We start from the raw sequence: 24,458 nt of genomic DNA on the forward strand, positions 1-24,458 counted from the left end.
AATAGCTAGACTAAAAAAAATAATGTGTATATATATATATATATATGTACATTATTTGATGTGTGTGTGTGTGTGTGTGTGTGTGTGTGTGTGTGTGTGTATATATATATATATATATATATATATAGTTATTTTATAATCTAGATAAAAACACTAAAATAAATATTGTAATACATATTTAAAAAATATACAGCACTGAGGTTCATTTTGACATTAATAATTGTTTATTTAATATTCTATTTCATTGTATATATTGTGCATTTTATATTTTTTTATTTACCTATTTAATCTATCTATCTATAATAACAATTAGCGTAATATTACTGTAGGTGGCGACAAAGCCTCAGGTCGGGATGTAAACCGCCGTTTATAAACTACAAAGAAGAAGAAGAAGAATCCAAAGTTATCACCGGAAGTCTTTTTTTTTTTCTGCCTCACGCTGTTGTGGAAACCCGCAGTTCGCAGACACACACTAGCTGTTTCCTCCTTTGAGTCTGAAGGTAAACAAACTCCCTAATATCAGAGAACACGGGATACAATTCACAGACGAGTACGTGTGTAGTCCGTCTTTGTTTTTAGAGGTAAAAACAAATTAATTTACAAGCTAATTTAGCCGCATCTGGAAGCTAACGAGCGTTAGCAGGTGCTAGCTAACGTGATGGTAAAGCGAAAGCTAGCGATGACCTGGTACTCCTTAGAGGAAATATAGGTTAGCTATGTCATGGCATATGTCCGTACACAAGCTAAAGCTACGTTTATAAACATATGTAACGTTGACACGCAAGGTAGTGTTTTTTTGTAACGAGAAGGTTAACCCAACTTACAGAAATATGCAACGAAATTCCACTTAAATTCGTCTGGTGGTTGAACGTGTTTATCCAAATTAACTACTAAATATAACGTTAGTTATCACCAGAAAGAAGATAAGTTGTGACTTATTAACTTTGACCAACACTTACTACACAGCTATTATTGTTTGTTTGTTGTTTGGTTAAATCTTTGCACCACTGTTAATTTAATATTATTCTATTTCATTCTATTGTTATAGATTATTTTATTTTCATTCTTATTTTTAATATATACATTGTGCTTTTTTATATTTAATATTTTTTACTCTTTTTTTTATTGTATATATTGTGCATTTGGATACTTAATATTTTTTGTTTTTTTTACTCTGTTACTTTGATTGCTTATCTGTATCATAAAGCTGCTGTAGCGAACAAATTAACTTAATAATGTATCTATCTATTATATTTTAGTATGTTGAAAAGGACCCATTGCTAATATCAATATTAAATGTTTCTCTACAGTTGGCAACATGCATTTCTGATTTTTAGGTCAGTTTGGTGAGTCAGTTGCTGTTTTACGTGAGGAAGTAGTTTAACTGTACGTGTCTTTTTCTACTTGTAAACAGATTCCAGAGATGAAAAAACAAGACATAGAAGAGTCTGTCACCCAGGACGGTGAGGTCGCTCCGCCTGCAGCAGGAGGGATGGAGTCACCTGCAAAAGACAGCTTGGACAGCAACAGCCCCAAAGAGTCTGAACCACAGACGCCACAGACAGACACGTCTCCACAGATAGACACGCCGCCACAGACAGACACGTCTCCACAGACAGACACGCCTCCACAGACAGACACGCCTCCACAAGGCGACGGGGCAGGAAGTGAAGGTGAAGTTTGAATTATTTACACGGTCACTGTTGGGAGAGTTGTTGTCCTACCTGTCACTGCGGGTGGCTAGAGTACATTGATTTATAATTCTATAATCTTGTGCCTCAACATTTTTGCCAAGTCTGAGTCCAAGAATTCACAATAAAATGTCCTTTTTTTTTTCTTTTTTTTTCCTCCCTTCACTGCGTCTAGTTGCAGAGGCGGCACTTTCTCAGTGCGACATGGCTGAGGAGCTGAGCCGGCAGCTGGAGGACATCCTCAGCACGTACTGTCGGGAAACCATTTCGGACGACGCCGGCCCCGTGCCCAACGGCCAGTCGCACAGCCCCGAGCTCAACGGCCTGAGCAACGAGCGGGGGGGCGGCGGCGGCGGCAAGCCGGAGGGCAAGGTCAACGGAGCTGGCAACGGAGGGCAGAAGGAGCAGAAGAAGACTCAGGAGAAGAAGAAAGTGAAGGGTCTGGGTAAGGAGCATCTCTGGTGATTGCTTATTACAGATGACTGTTGACGGGTTAGAGGCTCGTTTGCTAAATTTGGTGATTACTAGTTATGTGTTTTTCCGATCGTGTCCGTTCTCTGTTTCCGCAGGCAAAGAGATCACTCTTCTCATGCAGACTCTGAACACACTGAGCACCCCGGAGGAAAAGCTCGGAGGTCTCTGTAAGAAGTACGCTGAACTGGTGAGTGTTTTCCTTATTTATACTGAGACATTACTGTGTTCTTTATATTTCATTCGGTCAGCTTGAGGGGTCTATCTGACGGTCGGTAATCCACAAGAACGACGGCGTTCTGAGGGAGTAAACTACCTCGGACGTTTGCAAGAGAAATCTGGTGTTCAGAGGGTGAAACCCAGTCGGGCTGATTACGGCGTCGTGAAGTCAGGCCCCTGGTGGTGTTTGTGAAAGGAGAATACAGTTAGAATGATAACAGATAAACAGCCCAGGGAACATACATTCTATCGTTTTAAAGACTCACACAATTACTCTCTGATCCAATCGTCCACATAGAAATGACCGGATTACTGTTTTGTTTAAAATGTACATTCTCCACTCTAAATATTCTAAAATGCATGACTTGTCTCCTGAGTTGTGAGCGAGGACTCGGTCAGTCAGTCGGCGTACTTGAAGCTGCTGCAGCGATCTCTGCCATCAGACACAGAGTGGTGCAATGCAGATCTCTGTCCAGTGAACTCGGTCCAGGCTCGGGTGTCGTGTAGCACTTTGCGGCACTTATGATGACCTCGCATGATCTACTGGGTGCTCTCTGTGTGTGTGTGTGTGTGTGTGTGTGTGTGTTTGGACGTACGAGAGCTTGATGAAGCTGATGTGTCACAGCTGATGGATGGAGATGGGTCCGCTGTGCTGTTATTGGCTGAAGGCAGAAGGAAAAGCCTCCGTGTTGTTTTTTTTTAGCATCATATATGCATGCGCTGTAGTCGCATTACAAAGGATGCAGTGTGCGCTTCATAAAGGTCACATTACATATAGAGCTGGCCAACATGTAGAATATCAAATATCACAATGTCTTTTAACAAATAGCTCGATAGCGATACTTTAGGGTTCACCGTCGGTGCTATTTTTGGTCAATAATCATCAGTGATGTGGATATATTAAGACAAACAGTAGAACAGACTGTCAAAAAAATGACATCACTTTACTGTAATACAGCCTGTAAACACCATTATGTCATTTTATGATATCCAAAATCCAAGATGACACTTAGTCTCATACCACAATATCGATAGATTTAGATGTATAACACCCAGCTGTAAATATACTACTATAACAGCTTATTAGAAAACAAAGTAGCTAACTTCAGATGCTGCTAGTGTTGTTTTAATATTACTAAGTGACGAGAATCTCAGACCCGATCTTGTGGAACAACATCAAAACTGCGTCCGCGTGTCTGTGACAGCTGGAGGAGCACCGCAACACCCAGAAGCAGATGCGAGTGCTGCAGAAGAAGCAGAACCAGCTGGTCCAGGAGAAAGACAACCTGAGGAACGAGCACAGCAAAGCCCTGCTGGCTCGCAGCAAGCTGGAGAGTCTCTGCAGGGAGCTACAGAGACACAACCGCACGCTCAAGGTAACAGAACAGCAGCGGCGTCCTGCATGTAGACTCCTAACCGCTGCATCGACTCCGTAAATGACTTCCTGCAGCTGTGGCCCGTCTTAAGGTCCAGTTTCTGTGTATTTATCCGTTCATTTAAACACAGTTTTCGGTCTCTGGCTCCTTAAGCTACATCCACACTACTCTGTAACGAAAACGATCTCCGTCCACACGGCGTTTCAGCCATCGTTTCCGAAATGATCTCCGTCCACACCACACGCCTGGAAACGAATATCACTGGACATGCGCCGATGTAAACAGGAAGTAGATTGTCGTATTTAGTAACTAAGCAACCAGAGTAATAAAGTAGTCTTTAATGATCGTAAGCACGTGTTTGATACTTAAGATCTTCTCTCAAATCTTCCTCTATAAACTCAAACAGATACAGTTCGTGGAAAGTTTAATATGTTTTATTTTTCAGACTTAATGTTAGTTACAGCGCTGTGAGTCTCTCTCTCTCTCTCTCTCTCTCTCTCTCTCTCTCTCTCTCTCCCTCTCCAATAACAGCTGTTTCCTCCGCAGACATGCAGACTTTAACTGGACAACAGCTGCTAGTAAAGACAACAAGGTCATCAACTCCTGTAATCAGTTGTCCGCGTTAAATTAACCTGGTAGTCGATCGCGGGTGTCTACGTCATCGTTTCCAAACTTATGCGTTTTCCGTCCGTCCACACGAATACGCTACCCGGAGTTTTCAAAGTTATCCGGCTTCGGGATCGTTTCTAAACTCCTCCGTTTGCGGTGCTCCAAAACGCCGGCGTAGTGTGAAGGCTCAGTGTGACCGGAGCAAAACATATGAGTTTCCAAACGAAAACGGAGTAATGTGGATGTAGTCTTAGATTAGCTGCCTTCACAAGATGCATTTTGCTAAAAGTTTGTTTTCTAGATGTTTTCCAAACTAAGTTTGTGGAGGTGCATTACAAAAGGAGGGAAATGCCTCGCTGTGAATTGCTGAATCACCAGAATTGGTCACTTTAGGATGATTCTGAGGTTAGCCAGCTTTTCAAAGCGGAAAACAAGCAGCACAGCCTTCTTCACCTTCACCTTCCGTCCGTCTGCAGGAGGAGGGAATGCAAAGAACGCGTCTGGAGGAGGAGAAAAGGAAGGAGGTGACCTCCCACTTCCAGGTGACGCTGAACGACATCCAGGCTCAGATGGAGCAGCACAACGAGAGGAACGCCAGCCTCCGACACGAGAACACGGAGCTGGCCGAGAAACTGAAGAAGCTGTACGAACAGTACAAACTACGAGAAGAGGTGCGTGCGGAGCGTCTCAGAGGTCGCGATAATGTCAACGTTCCACAGTGTTACGGGGATGCGTGACGGGCTTTTTGTTTTTCTCCGACCAGCACATAGACAAAGTGGTGAAGCACAAAGACCTGCAGCAGCAGCTGGTGGACGCCAAGCTGCAACAGGCTCAGGAGCTGCTGAAGGAGTCGGAGGAACGCCACGACAGAGAGAAGCACTTTGTAATTATCCTCCTTAACTCGCACGTCTGCAAAAACCAGCACCGCGCCTCCTTCCTGTTTCTAATGCGTATTTATGTTTCCGTGTTTTGCCTCCTCAGCTGCTGAAAGAAGCCGTGGAGTCTCAAAGGATGTGTGAGCTGATGAAGCAGCAGGAAGTTCACCTCAAGCAGCAGGTTTTTTTTCCCCCCATCAGCCTTTGCTCTTCACTCTTTTACGGTCGTATCGCGATTGACGATGTTTGCGCTGTAATATGATCAAACCATGTTGTTGTTGTTGTTGTTGTTGTTCAGCTCTCACTGTACACGGAGAAGTTCGAAGAGTTTCAGACCACTTTGTCCAAGAGCAATGAAGTCTTCACCACGTTCAAGCAGGAGATGGAGAAGGTGAGGCGTCTCAGGGCGGAAGATTCAGAGGAGGAGGAGGAACCGTATTCTGCTTCTTTTTTTTTTTGCAGGACGTGACCGTCGTGTTTCCTTTTTGTGTCTCAGATGACTAAAAAGATCAAGAAGCTGGAGAAGGAGACGGCCATGTATCGGTCCAGGTGGGAGAGCAGCAACAAGGCTCTCCTGGAGATGTCAGAAGAGGTAAAGCAGCTTTTAGGGCTTTTTTTGTTTTAGATCGCTAGAAAACAGTATTTTAATTTATTTATATAATGATAGATATTCAGTTCAAAAAGTCTGTAGTGATTACGCGTCATCTAGCTCCTGAAACCTTCACTATGCTGCAACTATAAGAAGCAGATAAGAGCTGTACGTGTGTCTGTGTCTCTGTGTGTGTGTGTGTGTGTGTGTGTGTGTGTGTCTGTCTGTCTGTCTGTCTGTCTGTCTGTCTGTCTGTCTGTCTGTCTGTCTGTCTGTCTCTCTCGTCTCCAGAAGTCTGTGCGGGACCATGACTTTGAAGCTCTCCAGGGTAAAGTGCAGCGGCTGGAGAAGCTGCGGCGGGCCCTCAAAGTGGAACGCAACGAGCTCAACAAGAAGGTCCAGAACCTCAGCGGTCAGGACGCCGTCGCGGCGGGACCCCCCGCCGCCTCCGACCCGCGGACCGACTCCCCCTCTCCGCCGCCCACAGACTCTCTGCTGCAGACTCCCGGCTGCCTCCCTGTCCCGGACTCCACCCCCTGCTCCCGGTCCTGCCACTGACCCAGAACTGGACACGGGCGGCCCGCTAGAAGAGGCGAGGGCTCTGCCCGTCGCCGAATGAAGCAAACGCTGCTGCTCACCCCCCCCCCCCCCCCCCCTCCAGCATCAAGCCACCTAATATGAAGCCACCAGCCTGCGAGCCACTCCTCCTCAGAGGAAAGTGATGTGAAACGCAGATCAGATAGCAAGGTTAACTTGTGTCCTCCCAGCATGCCCTGCAGGCTCTCTAACAGTCTGTCAGCACATTTACATGCACACCATAACTCAGTGACCTCGTTAAGGCGACGCTCCAGAAGACTTGTTACACATGACCAAAAACAGACACAATAATTCAAAAAAGAGAAGTTATCCAGCTCTGCTAGACTCCAACGTAAACCTTCACTTGACCCTGTTTACATGACGGCAGCATCAATCTGTAATAATCAAATTATTAGTACTACTTGACGGTGTGCATGTAAATGCCTCCGTGTTTTAGCTGCACATTCCCTTTTCTGACTCGCATCAAACACAACTGCTCTGCGAGAAAAAAAAAAGCAACAGTGCTGCTCGGGATGACACAAGTCCAGGCAGGTAAAAGACAAGAGGTGTGTGAATGTGTGTGTGTGTGTGTGTGTGTGTGTGTGTGTGTGTGTGTGTGTGTGTGTGTGTGTGTGTTTGAGTTTGATGTTTTAAAATCCATTCCTATTAATTGAATGTTTTTCTTTCAGCTGAAGTCTTAACGGGGATGTGAAGATGATCATTTCTTTGGCCAGTCCATTTCTTAATATCATAGAAATAATCTAGAATTCTACAAATGCATTGAAGGATGTTTCTCACTCTCTTGATTTCTCTCATTTCTTTTTTTTTGTTTTTTTTTTGTTTCAGTTATTTCTTGTGGACCATTTTAGGGAAATGTTTCCTCTGTTTTCTCTGTTTGCGTCACGCTGCTTCTTTTGTGCAGCTTTTTTTTTTTTTCCTCGTCTGTATTTATTGTTTGAAGCATAATCTCTGATGTTGAAATGTTTGTATCTTTCAGAGCACCAACATAAGATATAGATCTGTTTATTTTACACATTTAGAAAATGTAACACGGTGTTCATTTTATGACTTTTCATTCCTAACCTTCCTGAGTTCAGTTGTTGTCAGCTGCATTATTCTTTTACATGTTTTTCAGCTTATAACCTTATAATGACGACCACTTAGAGCTTGTTTGTGTGCATTGGTGTGTGTTTGTGTGTGTGTGTGTGTGTGTGTGTGTGCATGTGTCACTATGATTGTCTCCTCCCATCCCTGGTCATGGCAGCAGCTTGTAATCAGGTTTCTACTAGAGAATGTTGGAGGACCTCTATGCAGCGCTCGCCTCTTGTCCGTTTGCATTCCTGTGGCTGTCTCAACTGACGAGCACTTAGCTGAGAATGTATAATTCATTAACTCCACTGTCTTGCATGGATGTATTGTATAAACAGACGACATATCTCACAGCAGAACTTTATTTTTGCTTCGGCTTATTAATAATCTCGATAGATGTCGGACATTGACCGTGATGTTGTGCATCTTCCTGGTGCTTTTTTACGCGTTGCAGCGACTGAGCCGAGTGGGAATAAAAGTGCTATCGGACTTCTGAACCGTAGTTTGACTCCCACACGTTGCATTCCTCTTCAGTCATTCTCATGTACTACTTCATATGTAGCATCGGTAACACGGCGTCAGCGTATAGAGTCGTTTTTTCAGTTGAAATAGAAACGGCGGACATACATTTCTCCCACGGGACAGATCCATTGTACCTCTGGTCCCGTGGTAGACGTGGAGCTTCATTGACCATGAGAAGGAACCAAAGATGTTTCCTTTTTTTTTTTTTTGTCTTTTGCAGTACTTTTATCTGGCCCTGTATATTTTGTTTCTTGTTAAATAAAAGATGTAATTGTGTGTATTTCAGTTGTTTGTTGATTGACCGTGTTGGCTTATTTAGAAACGATTTTAAGATTTAAACGCATGTTTCAATACGAGAAAAGGTGTGTGCAAAGGCGGGAACCTGCAGCACTGTGCATTCTTCTCCAGTTTATAATAGTAAGTAATCCACCTGAGACCACAAAACTCCATTTGAATTTGATTTGTCTTCAAAAATGCAGTTTTTGTGCACATCACAGAATTGAATCATTGTTTATAGATATTCATATCGGTGTACAGATGTTTTCTATTAGTACGTTGGTGCTTTACCTTAAATAAATCCATTGATATTTCCTTTAAATCCCATTTAAACACCTTTAAGTTGTTTTTTTATTGTAGTTTTAACGTTTAACTGAAGGGATTGGGCGTTAAGGTGATATGGGTGCAGTACTATATTACCGCCGATAGAGGGCGCGCTAACTTTATGCTGACTTTGTGCGCCGGAAACGCGTCATCTTCCTTTTCCGCCGCTGCTCCGGCGCTCTGAAACACGAGTGCTGATCTTTTCTCTTTTTTTACGGGAGTCGCTGTGAATATACTGGATCGACTGGTTACACTCAGCTGACCAAAATGGTTAGTGGATAATTATTAGTGACCGTCTGTCGCGAGCTGCATTTATATCTTATAATAAATACACATTCATCGTGCTGAGACTGTTAGCTCCGGTTTAGCTAGCTAACATATCTAGCCTGGCTAACGTTAGCTTAAGAATTAGCCACGGCTAACGCTACTGTTAGCTGCATTGTTGTGAGAGATGCAAGATGATTCACCGGCTGTTTGAACTGCACTGATGTACAATACGCTACGATTAATTAAATAAACATAACGCGTATAGCTGGTTCGTCATCACCGACCACCCAGTGTTCTCAATAATAAACGCCATAGCACGTCAGTCACCTGCTGCTCATTTGAAACCAAAGGCTGCACTGTTATCTCAAGCTAACAGCATACTGGCAGTTTTTACCGATTTAGAAATGACCTGACTGTCTCCCCCCCCCCCACAGAGACCCATCCTGCTCCAGGGCCACGAGAGGTCCATCACTCAAATCAAGTATAACCGAGAAGGAGACCTGCTCTTCTCTGTAGCTAAAGACACGGTGAGATAACGAACACATGCTCCGCCGTTATCTTGTTATTCCACCTGCAGTTTGTTGTGTTTGGTATTAACGTATCTCCATTGTGTCCTTCTGTAGGTAACCAACGTGTGGTACTCTGTCAACGGAGAGAGGCTCGGCACCTACAATGGACACACAGGAGCCGTGTGGTGTGTGGACTGTGACTGTATCCTTCTTCAAGAAACGCGCTTGTTTGTGTTGTGTTTATTTCAAACGAATGTATCCGATCGTGCGTTCGTGTGATGCGGCGTCCGTCGCTGTTCTCATACGTGTTGGGCTCCTTAACGTGCACGCTCTCAGGGGACACTAAGAACGTGTTGACGGGATCCGCAGACAACAGCTGTCGACTGTGGGACTGTCAGACCGGTATGTAAGGACTGCAGTCCAAGAACAAAGTGTGTGTGTGTGTGTGTGAGAGTGTGTGTGTGTGAGAGAGAGAGAGAGAGAGAGAGAGAGAGAGAGAGAGAGAGAGAGAGAGAGATGTTTCCCAATTTCCCCTGTCACTCGGTTATTCCTTTTGGCTTTGAGATGGTTGATCCACTAACTCCCTGTGTCTCCGTGTCACACAGGTAAACAGCTGGCTCTGCTCAACACCAACTCCGCTGTCAGAACGTGCGGCTTCGACTTCAGCGGCAACATCATCATGTTCTCCACAGACAAGCAGATGGGTTACCAGTGCTTCCTGAACTTCTTCGACCTGAGGGATCCACAGCAGATCGGTACGCACCACACACTGCACACTGGGGGGGAGGGGGTGGTAACAGCACACTGAAGTCACGGTCGAAAAAAAAGTATAAGATGTTTCCTTTCATTTATTTTGAGTGTAAAAGACGAAATCCTCTTTCAGGGGATTGAGGAAACGTTTTGCACACTGGCAACTTTAAGCTATTTTCAATATAACAAGTTTCTGCTAGACTGAAGAAACTTGCCGGCCACATCTGGCCTTTGACTGTTAAATCTGTATTACATTCATTTGATGTCCTTGTTAAACTTGTCACATCACACACTGTAAAGAAAGTATTGCAAAAAGTATTTCCCCCTCTTGTTATTAGATGCTGTTAAATAGTAACTTATGTGGCTCTTTTTTTTTTATTACATTAGCCGCAATAATTAGATATGTATTGATGCAAAAGTCATGGTGTCACACATCAGTGCATGAAGTCATTTACAACCGGGACATAATATTTAAAGGAGTTCTTTCTGAGTCACCTGGTGATTATGTTCTGTTGGCATTCATACAAAACCGAGCCAAAGCGCGTTTAACCTTTTAACAGCCGTAGTGTGGTAGAAGACATGCGCCTCCTCTCCGTGGTGTAATGAGAGATTCTGTCTCTGCAGAGGACAACCAGCCCTACCTGTCGCTGCCATGCAGTGACCACAAGATAACCAGCGCTGTGTGGGGACCGCTGGGAGAGTTCGTCATCGCTGGCCACGAGAACGGAGAGTTCAACCAGTTCAGCGCCAAGGTGGGTCGAGACAGACGCGGCCCGTCTAGGAGCGAGCATGGGAACGTGATGAACTGAGTTCATGTGGCACCGGCTCTTAAAGGCTTGAAGACCAAGTGAAAAAAAACAAAGTTCGAGCTTCTTTAGCTTCTGAGCATCTCCAGTGAAACCGAACATTTGAGAGGTGCTCAGTTACAAGAGGGATTTAAATCAAATCCTTTGCATTTGATTGGACCGCAAAAAAAAGGGGCGGGTTTTTCAAAAGTGCATTTCTCATTTAATCTCATAGTAAAGAAATGTGATATTCGTTATGGAGCCCAAAACAAAATATGAACTAGAAGGACAAATGCCGTCTCAGTGAATGTGTGATTTCAGACGAGGCTTGGCTTCAAAAGAGCGCGTTTTGTTTTGAATTCGTAATCTTTAAAGTTGAATGTTGTGACTGTGTTATTCATTGGCAGTCTGGAGAGATCGTCAAGAAGGCCAAGGAGCACACCAAGCAGATCAATGACATCCAGACATCCGTGGACCTGACCATGTTCATCAGCGCCTCCAAGGACAACACCGCCAAGGTGAGATCCCCGTCCGGCTCGCTGAGTCGGGAATACGCGGGTCGCCAAATTGCTACTTTTTGTTGTATAATGTAATGATTTGGTGTGTTTACTGTATATAATCCATGTATCGGTAACCTGCTTTTTGTCTGAACTTGCCTGTCGTTTGACGTCTTACATTTCCTCTCAGCTGTTTGACTCCGCCTCTCTGGATCACATCAAGACTTTCAAGACGGAGAGACCCGTCAACTCTGCTGCCATCTCCCCCGATATGGATCATGTAAGTCCAGCCGTGCATGCTGTCACCGTGTGCACGTTTGTTTGCCACTAACTTTTGCTTTGTCAGATGTAAAAACAAAACTGATCTGGTCTCTACCTCTCAGGTGGTGATGGGAGGCGGACAGGAGGCCATGGAGGTCACCACTACCTCCACCAGGATCGGCAAGTTTGAGGCCAGGTGAGTTAAAGGTGTTCACTCCACGGGTCAGGAAAGAACCACATGAACGTACCTCCATAGTACAGGCTTATTGCACAGCATCTGGTCCCGTGTCCACTCTGCTAGGGACAATTCAGACCGAGGCTCTCACCCCCTGACTTTTTCTTCTCCCCGCTCAGGTTCTTCCACGCTGCCTATGAAGAGGAGTTCGGCAGGGTCAAGGGTCATTTCGGCCCCATCAACTGTGTGGCATTCCACCCCGATGGCAAGAGGTAAGACACTGACCTATAATGTAAAGTGGTCTGGTCAACAGCTCCCGTGTGCAAAGTCTTAGTATAGTATGTCAAAATAAAGTCATAGTATGTATAAAAAAAAAAAAAAAAAGAAGAAAAAAAGTCATAGTATAGTATGTCGAAAAAAGGTCATAGTATAGTATGTTAAAAAAAATAAAAGTCATAGTATTGTATGTAAAAAAAAAAAAAAAAAAAGAAAAAGTCATATGTGGGGAAAAAAGGTCAAAGTATAGTATTTTTTTAAAAAAAATACAAAAAGTCAGCATAGTATGTCGGAAAACAGCAATAACATTCATAGTATAGTATGTCAAAGAATTCATAGTATAGTATGTCGAAAAGTAATAATATAGTATGTTGGAAAAAAAGAAAAGAAAAGGTCTTAGTATCGTGTGCATCGCTGCTGACATTTCCTTTTGCACAATGTTTTTTTTTTGTCTACAGCTACAGCAGCGGAGGAGAAGACGGATACACGAGGATTCATTACTTTGACCCACAGTACTTTGACTTTGAGCTGGAGGCATAAACAGTCGGGCTCCTTCACCACACCGCTAACATCGTACTCGGTCCGGTCGGGAAGAAGCAACCGCAGACTGAAGTGCATTTACAGTCTACTAACCACCTTGCCTCGTTCCCTTCATCTGAACTGATCTGTAATCAGTGTACTTTTCACCAGTTGCTTCAAATAAAGGTAAAGAGGTTCGGGACTGCATCTCGGAGACGAGAGGGTTTCTGGTGGTTTTTGTTGGTCTTTTGTGGGATCAGAAGCAGTTCTTGTACCCTGGATCTGTGGAGCGATCGTGACCGGACTTCAGAACCCACACTCTCTGATTCCCACGTTTTATTTAATCTGATATGTTTTCTGTTCTGCCATTCCGCACCAATTCACCATAAAATTACTGAATCCAAGTCGTGACTGCGTGATCTATTCTATGTGACTCTCAATCCGTCGACAATAATGTAATGAAATATACAAGAAAAGCTGAAACTAAAAGTTCACATCTGTGAGTCGAAATTTAAAGAAAGTCCATCCAGGTGTTCCTTTAAGAGAATCAGACAGGCAAGTCAAACATGGCCTTTGCCTGAATGGAAGCGTGACATGTTTTTAAATGAAATGTAAAATGTTATTATAGTATGTCTTACAAAAAGTCAAAGTTTATTATGTTATAATAAAAGTCCTACTACTGTATATCGGGAAAAAACTAATAGTATAGCATGTCTTTAAAAGAGTTATAGTTTATTATCTCATGAAAAGTCATAGTATGATGTACATAATCATTGTATAATATGAGTATGTAAAAAAATAAACGTAAAAATACAGTATTTCAGTAAGTCAGTAAAGATTGCCATATAATATTCAGAGTATAGTATGTGGTAAAAAAATAAGAGTCTAAATAAAAAATAAAGTAAGTCAAATGTCTTAGAATATTTATTTAATGGTGAATTTGTATATCCTAATATCACAAATTGCCTTTTTAATATCAACAAAATACAACATCCTCTGTCATTGGACACCCAAAAATATACTTTTAACAGGAAATACAATTTAGAAACCTTTGCAACTGAGGAGAGATCCCTCTCACAGGATGGGCAGAAGAGATAACATGAAATTAGGACGATTATATTATAGTAGTAGTAGTAGTGGGTGTCAGGCAGGATCACGGTACAGGTGTAACCAAGATCCATGGAGACCCACGAGGCAAGAGAGCAGAGAGACTCCGGGGAAGAAGCCAAGTTAGTACCATGCTTAATTGAACATGAATGGATACAGTGTGTCATAAATATAGTATAAGACAGCGAGTCCTTTAACAAAGTGTAGTAGGTTACAAAGAAGTCATAGAATAGTATGTCATTCAAATGCAGTAAAAAAAATTTAAAAAAAAGTCAGTACAAGGTGGCGTAAAATAGTCACAGTATAGTATGTTGAAACTTTGTCATAGTATATTGGAAAAAAGTCATAGTATAGTATGTAGGAAAAAAAGGCATAGTATAGTATTTCCAAAAAAAATCACAATTTGGTATATCAAGATAAATTATAATGTCCTGGTTCTCTCTGAATGACACCTTGAGGTGGTCTGCTACTAACCTGAGGTGAAATGATTTTGTAACTATGCACCATTTCCTCTAAAATCTACATTCTGATGTAGCATTTCAAAATCTAAAGCCCTTCAAAATCTCATTCATGAGACAATTTGTCTAACTTCAGATTAGATTTTAGAGGAAACGGTGACTAGTTCTAAAATCATTTCACTTCATGTTAATAGCAGACCACCTCAAGGTGTCACTCAGAGAGAACCGGGACATTCTGATGTAGCATTTCAAAATCTAAAGCCCTTCAAAATCGCATGCATGAGCTAACTTCAAATCACATTCATGAGACAATTTGTCTAATTTCAGATCAGATTTTAGAGGAAATGGTGCGTAGTTACAAAATCATTTCGCCTCATGTTAAAACGTCCCCTGCCTGTGTTTGGTTGAGTTTCTGTCTTTGCTGTTTCCCTACTGTTTTCTATTCATCAAATGAATTGTATTAGTCTCATCAGCCTTGCTCTGCTCCCCTATGTTTCTTTAACTGTTAGCCTAACCTCGTGTTTGCCCTCCTGTGTTTTGTTGTGTTTATTTCCTTGTGTATTTATAGTCCTGTATTTTGTCTGTTGGTTGTCAGTTTGAATTCAATTATATTTGGAGTTCTGTACCAGTTTGCCTGTGTCCTTGCCTGCTCTTTCCTATCTGTTATGTTGGACTGTATAAGCTTTTTTGAATTAAATCATTGCATTGTTTTTGATGCTTCCTCGTCTTTGTCTGCATTTTGGTCCATCCTGTTTCCTGTTCTCCAGACTGAAAAAAAGTGTTATGTCATAAAAAAAGGTCATAGTATAGTATGTCGAAAAAAAGCCATAAAAAGTCATAGTATAGTATGTCGAAAAAAAGCCATAAAAAGTCATAGTACACTATGTCGAAAAAAGGTCAAAGTATAGTATGTAAAAAAAAAAAAAAAAAGTCATAGTATAGTATGTCGAAAAAAGTTCAAAGTATAGTATGTAAAAAAAATAAATCATAAAAAGTCATAGTATGTATGTCGAAAAAAAGCCATAAAAAGTCATAGTATAGTATGTCGAAAAAGGTCAAAGTATAGTATGTAAAAAAAAAAAAAAGTCATAGTATAGTATGTCGAAAAAAGGTCATAGTATAGTATGTAAAAAAAAAAAAAGTCATAGTATAGTATGTCGAAAAAAAGCCATAAAAAGTCTTAGTATAGTATGTCGAAAAAAAGCCAAAAAAAGTCATAGTATAGTATGTCGAAAAAAGGTCATAGTATAGTATGTAAAAAAATAAAAAAAGAAAGTCATATGTCGAAAAAAGGTCAAAGTATAGTATTTTTTTTTAAAACATAAAAAGTCAGCATAGTATGTCGGAAAACAGCAATAACATTCATAGTATAGTATGTCAAAGAAGTCATAGTATAGTATGTCGAAAAGTAATAATATAGTATGTTGGAAAAAAGAAAATAAAAAGTCTTAGTATAGTATGTCGAAAAAAGGTCAAAGTATAGTATGTAAAAAAAAAAAAAAAGTCATAGTATAGTATGTCGAAAAAAGTTCAAAGTATAGTGTGTAAAAAAAAAAAAATCATAAAAAGTCATAGTATAGTATGTCGAAAAAAGGTCATAGTATAGTATGTAAAAAAAAAAAAAAAAGTCATAGTATAGTATGTCGAAAAAAGTTCAAAGTATAGTAAGTAAAAAAAAACATAAAAAGTCATAGTATAGTAAGTCGAAAAAAGGTCAAAGTATAGTAAGTAAAAAAAATCATAAAAAGTCAAAATATAGTATGTTGAAAAAAAAGCAAAAGTCACAGTATAGTATGTCGAAAAAAGGTCATAGTATAGTATGTAAAAAAAAAAAAAAGTCATAATATAGTATGTCGAAAAAAGGTCATAGTATAGTATGTAAAAAAAAAAAAAAAAGTCATAGTATAGTATGTCGAAAAAAGTTCAAAGTATAGTGTGTAAAAAAAAAAAAATCATAAAAAGTCATAGTATAGTATGTCGAAAAAAGGTCATAGTATAGTGTGTAAAAAAAAAAAAAGAAAGTCATATGTCGAAAAAAGGTCAAAGTATAGTATTTTTTTTTAAAACATAAAAAGTCAGCATAGTATGTCGGAAAACAACAATAACATTCATAGTATAGTATGTCAAAGAAGTCATAGTATAGTATGTCGAAAAGTAATAATATAGTATGTTGGAAAAAAAGAAAATAAAAAGTCTTAGTATAGTATGTCGAAATAAAGTCATAGTATAGTATGTCGAAAAAAGTTCAAAGTATAGTATGTAAAAAAAAAAATCATAAAAGGTCATAGTATAGTATGTCGAAAAAAAGCCATAAAAAGTCATAGTATAATAAGTCGAAAAAAGGTCAAAGTATAGTATGTAAAGAAAATCATAAAAAGTCAAAATATAGTATTTTGAAAAAAAAGCAAAAGTCACAGTATAGTATGTCGAAAAAAGGTCATAGTATAGTATATAAAAAAAAGTCATAGTATAGTATGTCGAAAAAAGGTCAAAGTATAGTATGTAAAAAAAAATCATAAAGTCATAGTATAGTATGTCGAAAAAAGTTCATAGTATAGTATGACGTAAAAGAGTCATAAAAAGTCGTAATATAGTATGTCAGAAAAAAAAGCCATGAAGAGTCATAGTATAGTATGTTGAAAAAAGTTCAAAGTATAGTGTGTAAAAAAAAAAAAAAAAAGTCATAGTATAGTATGTAAAAAGAAAAAGAAAGTCATATGTCGAAAAAAGGTCAAAGTATAGTATTTTTTTTAAAACATAAAAAGTCAGCATAATAACAGCAATAACATTCATAGTATAGTATGTCAAAGAAGTCATAGTATAGTATGTCAAAAAGTAATAATATAGTATGTCAGAAAAAAAAGAAATTAAAGTCTTAGTATAGTATGTCGAAATAAATACATTTAAAGTCATAGTATAATATGTTGAAAAGAAGTCATAGTATAGTTTTTGAAAAAGTGATAATATATTGTGTGATGAAAAAGTGATGGTATAGAAGATTATAAAAAATAAAATATCTTAGTATGGTATTTCTTAAATTGTCATAAAAAATTTTTTTTATAAAAATGCCATAAAGAAAGTTTAGTTAAGTAATAAAATGTAGTATAAATGTAGTATATCGTAAAAAAATAAAAGTCATCAAAGGGCCAAAGGTTACACCGGCCTCATCTACTGCGACCCCAAACGTAAAGAAGCTTCTTCAGAATTCTCTGTGCATCGCTGCGAACATGTTTCCTGTACTGTTGTTTAGTTTCAGCAGTGGAGGAGATGACGGATCAGAAAGGCTTCATTACTTTGACCACACAGCTTCAGTCAGGAAGGAGAGACGATGAACTGAAGTGTTCACTGTCTACCGACTACGGTTATCTAATTCTACAAATAAATTAAATGAGTTCATTTAACTTAGCAGAAATAAAAAACGTAAAGTAATGGAATCTAAAACCAAAAGCAAAAAAAACATAATAAGTAGTGATTTTTTCTGTTGATGTATCAATAAAATTGCGAGGAAAAACATGGATCACGTCTTCATTTTTTTATTAAAAAGTTATGATAATGCACATTTCACAAGGATAAAACTCCAAACAACCACATGTAGAGGGTCCATTTAACCAGCTCACGCCACCTTTAAGTATAATGGTATAAAATATCTAAAACAAGTCACTCACGTCCAAACATCTCCAAACCTCTGGAGAGGTTCACCACCATTCACACCTCCACAAGAAAGAAAAACACTGACCGTGTTCACGGGAAGGTGGGCTAAAGGGACCGTTCATGAATTCAAATAAGTTACTGAGCATAGATCAGGGCCGGTCCGCGCACAGGGAGCCATATATACATGCTGAAGGCGAGAGATTATTCTAAACATGCATTCACTGATCGATCAACACGGCAAGCCAAATGCTGGTTGTTCTACAGTATCATAAATAGATGTTTAAAAACTAACAGAAAAGCCTTTTCTTTTTTGCACGTGAGCACTATTACTTATAAATCATCTTCATCTCTGCCCCGCGCACACACACACACACACACACACACACACACACACACACACACACACAGAGTTAAAAAGAGGATTTGTGTGTTATTTGTTTTATACTTCAAGAAGCTCCAGATGCCAATACCGTTGCAGCTGTGGATTTCGCCACGCCCACTCCACCGGTGTTTCACTGAGGCTGGTAACAAAACGTTAAATAATACAGTGTAAACCAGGCCCGGCCATAAGAACACATAATAAAACAGGGGTACAAAAAGGCTCCTATTGTCACAGCAGGAGAATACAGGAATCAGTGGGGATGGAGGACTGACAGCACAACCGACCCTTTCCTCCTGGTGTCACACTTCAAGTGGTCTTCACCTCTTCTTTTGGTCTGCAACAAAACAATGAACGCCGTCAGTCGAGGTAACGTCTCTTCTTTGAAAAACAGCTTTGAGACCAAGAGGGTTTCACAGGACCCCCGTTTACAAATCGAATTTGTTTATTAGATGAGGAGACGAGGTTTATCGTCAGCGTTACATCGCAGCGCTGATGCATTCATTCTGCTGCTCAGAGTAATTCACTCTCTAGCACAGTTCTGCTCATAACGGAGGCTGCACTGAGCTACAGTATGATGCGTTAAAGGACCTGTTTTCACAGTAATACAATACAGATATAGAAACCTTTTAATGTTCTAAGAATAGTTAACTAATCAGATTTTATATTTACCCTGATGTGTCCATCTTCTCTTCCTCTTTCTCCTCCTCTTTCACTTCTAAGAGGCAGAAAGACAAATGATTAGCACACCGGTATTACATAATTATGATATATTCATCTACAAAAACACCAACTGGGCGTTGTGAACAAGTCTCGCCTTTCTTCTCCTCCCCTTCCTTCTCTTCCTCCTTCTTCACTCGCTTGGCCTTCTTGTGGTTGGCTGCGTTCCTGCGGCCTCCTCCCTGCCCCTCCGCCTCGTCCTCGGAGTCGGAGAACTCCTCCTCGCAGGCTATCCTTTTGTCGTGGGCCCGGACTGAAACACAGAGAGGCATACTTACATACAGAGTACAGCTCCAGTGTGTGCGGGACCGCTTCCTGTCTAAATCGAAGCCTCTTACTGGAGACGCGCTTGTCGCCGTCCTCCTCGTCCTCGTCTCCGCTGTCCGGGTGGGGGGCGTCCTCGGGGATCGCCTGCATCTGGACGCCGGGGGCGTGCGGCAGCATGCGGAGGTTTTCAAACAGACGCTGCTTGATCTTCTCCAGGTACTCGTTGGTGTTCTGGTTGGTCATGTTGGACGGGCTGATGTGCAGCTTGAAGTCGGGCCCGAAGTACTCAAAGTAGTCGTTGTAGGGCAGCTCGTTGGGGATGGAGCAGTCCAGGGCGACGGCCGTCTCGTAGGTCCAGCAGCGGGCCACGTTGCGGATGGTGTAGCCTCCGCCGCCCAGCATCAGCAGGGGCAGGTTGAAACTCTTGATGTACTCCACACATTTGGCGTGGCCTGGAGGAACGCGCACGCATTACAACTCTCCAGCACAAAAGCACTCTAACACGTTGTTTCCGGGGCGAGTGAATCGTGTTTCTACCTTTGATGGTGAGGTTGAAGCAGCCCAGTCTGTCTCCAGAAAGAGAATCAGCTCCACACTGGAGGACAACGGCACTTGGCTGGTACATCTCCATGACTTTAGCCATGATCTAACACACACACACACACACACACACACACACACACACACACACACACACACACACACACACACATTAACAGTCTTGGAGTAAAGAGTGATTGTGGTGATTAGATAGTACCTAAATAAGAGCCGACTTACAGGTTTGAAGATCGCTTCGTAGGACTCGTCATCGATGCCGTCTCTCAGCGGGTAGTTTACTGCGTAGTACTTGCCCTTTCCAGCTCCGATGTCCTGCACACAGTGGAGATAACTGGATTATAGCCAAGACAGACACACACACACACACACACACACACACACACACACACACACACATACACATACACATACACACACAAGTTAAGCAGATGATCTCAGAAGGCGAATCAGAATGAACAAACCGACCCGCAGGTCTCCGGTGCCGGGGAAGTACTCCCCGTACTTGTGGAAGGAGACGGTCATGACCCGGTCCGTCGTGTAGAAGGCCTCCTCCACTCCATCGCCGTGATGGATGTCAATGTCTATGTATAAGACCCTCTGGTGGTACCTAGATAGGAGAGAGCATCCAGTTAACGACAACAAGTCTTCTTCACTTCTCGGAGTCGACGAGTGACGCAGTCTCTAAAAAAAACGCAAAGATCTAATATAGCATTTGGCACGGAAAGGAAAAATATTTGATATTATATATAGATATATATATATATATATATAGATATATATATATATATATCTATATATTTGAGCGGCTTACTTGAGCAGCTCGAGGATGGCCAGGACGATGTCGTTGACGTAGCAGAAACCCGAGGCTTCAGACTTCTTCGCGTGGTGGAGTCCGCCGGCCCAGTTGACGGCGATATCCGTCTGCTGCTTGTTCAACTTCAATGCCCCAGCTAGAGTAAAACACGAACAGAGGAAAGATACAATGTGGGTTAAATGGACGTCAGTGTGTTGATCCAAATGTCCTATATTGTCTTCACTTTTATAAATGTGCTTTATAGATTTTCTGAGCACATCTGGACAGCGCTGCCTGCACATATTCTCCCCAGTGAGATCTACCACAGGTAGACCGGGATTAGCTAGTTTCATTTAAGGCCTTTGCTTCTGATTTATTCCATGCACACGTGATAAATGTCCCACTCGTTGGAGGCTGGTGCACCGGGGGGGGGGGGGGGGGGGGGGGGGGGGGGGGTTATGGGACGTGTGGTTTGGCACAACTCACCGACAGATCCACCCGTTGAGAGCTGGCAGAACTCAAACAGACCATCGAACACCGGACAGTCTTCTCCGACATTGACTGTGAGGAAAAGAGAAACGGAACAAGACGAAAAACTAAAATCAACATTTGTGAACGGCAAGAACACATCGTCCATTGGAGGAAAAGCGGGAGACTCACATCGCTGCATCTGTTTGCTGTACTCAGACATGTTGTCCGGTCGGATGGACCTCAGGAACTTAATGTAGTCGTCGCTGTGGTACTTTGTCATCTCCTCACCGCTGGCCTTGTGCGGTCTCTGGAAGCAGAAAGAAAAGATGAGGAACAAAGTGACTGCTTTCTGGGTGGAACTCACTCTTTTGAATGTATGTTCTGCACGTGCATTACTAACAAGACTGTACCTATAAGACCACTGGGCCAGATCAAACAGATACATGCGACATACAGACCTCGACAGTCTGTACTGAATGGTTCATGATGAATATGTGTACCGTCACCCCCTTACTGCTGTAAAAACCCCGTCCGTGTGACTCTTACTTTTTAAAGATTATAATGTAACGGACGATGTACGGATCTGAGTGTCGGGGGCTTGTGTGGGGTGATATCACTCACGTAAATCTCCATTTTCCTGTACAGTCCATAGTTGAGGAGGAGGTTGTGGGTCATGCGGATCCTGTGGGGTTTCATGGGATGGCCCTGGCCGTAGTAGTAGTTCCCCACATCCCCTTTGGAAACAGAAAATAATCAACCCGGACGAGTTTACATCACAAAGTCTGCTTGTAAACCTACTGCTACAATGCATTTAGTCTCTCCTGTGTGAAAGACAACTTCATTCAAAACGTGCCTAATTTATCTGCAAATTGAATGAAGCTTAATAGTGGATAAAGTTCGACCACTAAGCAGTTTTTATTGCAAGGTTTCTCCTCATGTTTGGATAACCTTCCACTGACGTGATCAAAATGTGAGATATACAAATAGATGAATTGGACTGTAGCTTGAATTATTCATACGCTACTTGACCGTTTGCCAGCAGAGGAGATAGGAGTTAACGGTCATACGAGTCAAACAAACACACAAAAATAACTAAATGGAATTTAAAAGCTCGACGATGAGCGTACTTTCTTCACTTCACGTGCACACGACTTATTGAGTGCAAATGCATAACAAAAACAAGGGAAACGCATTAAAACGTATAACGACACGTAACGTTCCTCTAAATAATGAAACTGATAACCGGAAGTTCTTAGCAATTTGGGAGAACACTGATGAGATTAGCGACGTTAGACGTGTGGCTCCTCTGTTCCCAGAATGAACAAAAGCACCGCTACTTATCCACACATCACAATCCCGTAGCATCACGTAACGACATTAGCGTTAAATACATTGTTCTGGTTATTGGATAACTTGAAACTGAGATTAACACCGAGCTAGCTAAGGCATACCATGCTAGCTAGCTAGCTAGCCGGTGTAGCGAGCTAACGTTAGCTACACCGGCTAGCTAGCTAGCTAGCATGGTCGTACTGCACACTTAAAAAAATTAAATAAAATACACGTTGAATGTCCTGAACATCTACCGCTTCATTCTGAAGAAACTGAGATGCACACGTTGGGTATTTACCGTCATAGTAATAGCAAACTTTTTTCTTTGTTCCTTGAGACAGCGCCATTTTACACCCCCCAATTACTCCACACTGATAAGTGCCCACCGGTTCTCCTCTCGTGCACCGGGGATCTACAGCGATGAGACTCTCGTCAACCAATCACAGATGCTCGACCCGCCCGGCTGGGAGGCGCCGGTGTTACAAACCAAAGGACCCGCCGAGGTTTGCAGCTCGAACCAGACAGAATGTCTAGACTGGAGCCTGTAACACAAGTGGCACAGAGGGCAAGATGATTTGTGATATCTACCAATGTACTGTCAGTGAACTGGACAGTTGATGACATACATTGAGCAGCTCCTTCAGTGTGGTTCCTCTCCGCAGGGAAGTCATAAGTCCCTGGGGTTCAGTGTTCAAACACCATGTAATTGTGCTCAAGGACATAGGTATAAAGTTATTCAAAATAAAATAGCCCCACTTCTACATGTTGTGGAACTTGCATGCAGGTCCATCCTGAAATCCCACACCACGTCACACCAGAAACACCATTACTTTATTTGCCAATTTTGCAATTGATTGGAGCGACTTAAAGTCAGTAGCCTGCCTCACTAACACTGCTTGCCTTGCCTGAATGTATCTCATAACCCTTAATGTCAGCCTTAATAGGTTAATATAGTCAGATATAGTACGTATAGATGGGTTTCCTCTCCATTCGTTGATGGTTTAGTGATCTAGCTTGAATTAAGTATAAATGTATCTTAGCTTTGATTCCTAAATATATATGTCAATTGCCTCCATTGTTTCATGTAAATTTAAAAAAAAGAATAAGGCAAAGAGAAGCCATTCAGGTCTCGACCTTTAAAAACTGAAAATATCACGTTTTGTATCACATGTTTCTCGACAACGTATTTCCATATTTATTGTATTTCGTTAGTTTATTTGACAGGAAAGGATCAAGAAGAAGAAAAAAAACAGCAAAATATTCGTTTTCATCAGTCGTCCCTGGTCTGACAACCCGAAAATAGAATAAAATGACATTTTCAGGCAGATGTATCGAATGTAGGTCATGGGATTTGGCAAATAATGTCAGACGGGGACATGCACACACATGCATGTTCTTGCCATTATCTGTACATCTTGAAACAACACCTGAATGCATCATTTGAAGAATCTGTGAAATGCATGTTTTTTTTCTAAAAGCACCCTCTCTGCCCTTTTGTTTGTAATGCAGTGCATAATGAGACTGATTATGCACATATTGATGCAGGCTTTAATACTGGAACAGATTGGGAAACCAGACAATAAGCGATCAGCTTCGTGGCGTTCCACGTAATGGCCAGCAGGTGGCAGTGTAAGCCCACGTGCGTTTGACACGTCTCGTCCAAATCTCTGCCGACTCCGTCGTTGCTGAATGAGAAATGCAGCATCCTTGAGCCGATCAGTCACAGAATACCGTGTATAGTAAGCAGTGCAGACAACACAGAGGATCAACTAAACACTGGACAGATTAAACCATGAGTAATGTACAGCTCGCTGTACCTGCTGCCGGTGTATTCAGAATATTAAGAGTGATGATTTTTGCTTGGTCTTTGAAGACACTTATTCTAAAATACATCTACTATTTGAGCTCAAGCAATCGTCTGCGTCGGGAGGCAGAAGGCTGTATCCATGTGGATTCCACTGCTTTTTGTTTAAATAATTCAGAATCGTTTGAAGACTGGGTTCCACATGTGGATCTCAGATCTCAACTCATCATATCAGCATGTGAACTAGGTCAGACCGTCCAGAGTA

The 24,458-nt window shown here is 41.5% G+C and overlaps 3 protein-coding genes across 3 annotated transcripts; 2 read left to right on the forward strand and 1 right to left on the reverse strand.

Moving 5' to 3' along the window:
- The first annotated feature begins 549 nt into the window (after positions 1–549).
- txlna (taxilin alpha) lies at positions 550–8,297 on the forward strand. Its single transcript, XM_068731273.1, is given in 12 exon segments — positions 550–581; positions 1,415–1,673; positions 1,867–2,136; positions 2,261–2,352; positions 3,587–3,757; positions 4,843–5,037; positions 5,130–5,249; positions 5,348–5,422; positions 5,540–5,632; positions 5,738–5,833; positions 6,122–6,384; positions 6,386–8,297. Coding segments are annotated over 11 exon segments (1,689 nt in total). The 5' UTR covers positions 550–581; positions 1,415–1,423; the 3' UTR covers positions 6,450–8,297.
- Positions 8,298–8,780: 483 nt separating this feature from the next.
- Positions 8,781–13,060, forward strand: eif3i (eukaryotic translation initiation factor 3, subunit I). The gene is made up of 11 exons (XM_068731258.1): positions 8,781–8,887; positions 9,319–9,411; positions 9,508–9,595; positions 9,730–9,795; positions 9,999–10,148; positions 10,768–10,895; positions 11,336–11,446; positions 11,616–11,705; positions 11,809–11,882; positions 12,041–12,133; positions 12,596–13,060. The coding sequence occupies exons 1-11, from the start codon at positions 8,885–8,887 to the stop codon at positions 12,675–12,677; spliced, it is 978 nt and encodes a 325-aa protein (XP_068587359.1). The 5' UTR covers positions 8,781–8,884; the 3' UTR covers positions 12,678–13,060.
- A 4,678-nt stretch (positions 13,061–17,738) lies between these two features.
- On the reverse strand, positions 17,739–22,806 carry hdac1 (histone deacetylase 1). The gene is made up of 12 exons (XM_068731271.1): positions 22,688–22,806; positions 21,682–21,794; positions 21,250–21,367; positions 21,076–21,150; positions 20,608–20,746; positions 20,262–20,403; positions 20,016–20,108; positions 19,776–19,884; positions 19,310–19,690; positions 19,069–19,224; positions 18,924–18,969; positions 17,739–18,588 (listed from the first exon to the last, which is right to left on the reverse strand). Exons 1-12 carry the CDS (start codon positions 22,734–22,736, stop codon positions 18,561–18,563), a joined length of 1,449 nt encoding a protein of 482 aa, XP_068587372.1. The 5' UTR covers positions 22,737–22,806; the 3' UTR covers positions 17,739–18,560.
- Between the last annotated feature and the right edge of the window lie 1,652 nt (positions 22,807–24,458).

The sequence above is a fragment of the Cebidichthys violaceus genome, unplaced genomic scaffold (assembly GCF_023349555.1).
Source record: "Cebidichthys violaceus isolate CVI_PGR_0920_01 unplaced genomic scaffold, fCebVio1.0.p SCAF_50, whole genome shotgun sequence".
NCBI lineage: Eukaryota > Metazoa > Chordata > Actinopteri > Perciformes > Stichaeidae > Cebidichthys > Cebidichthys violaceus.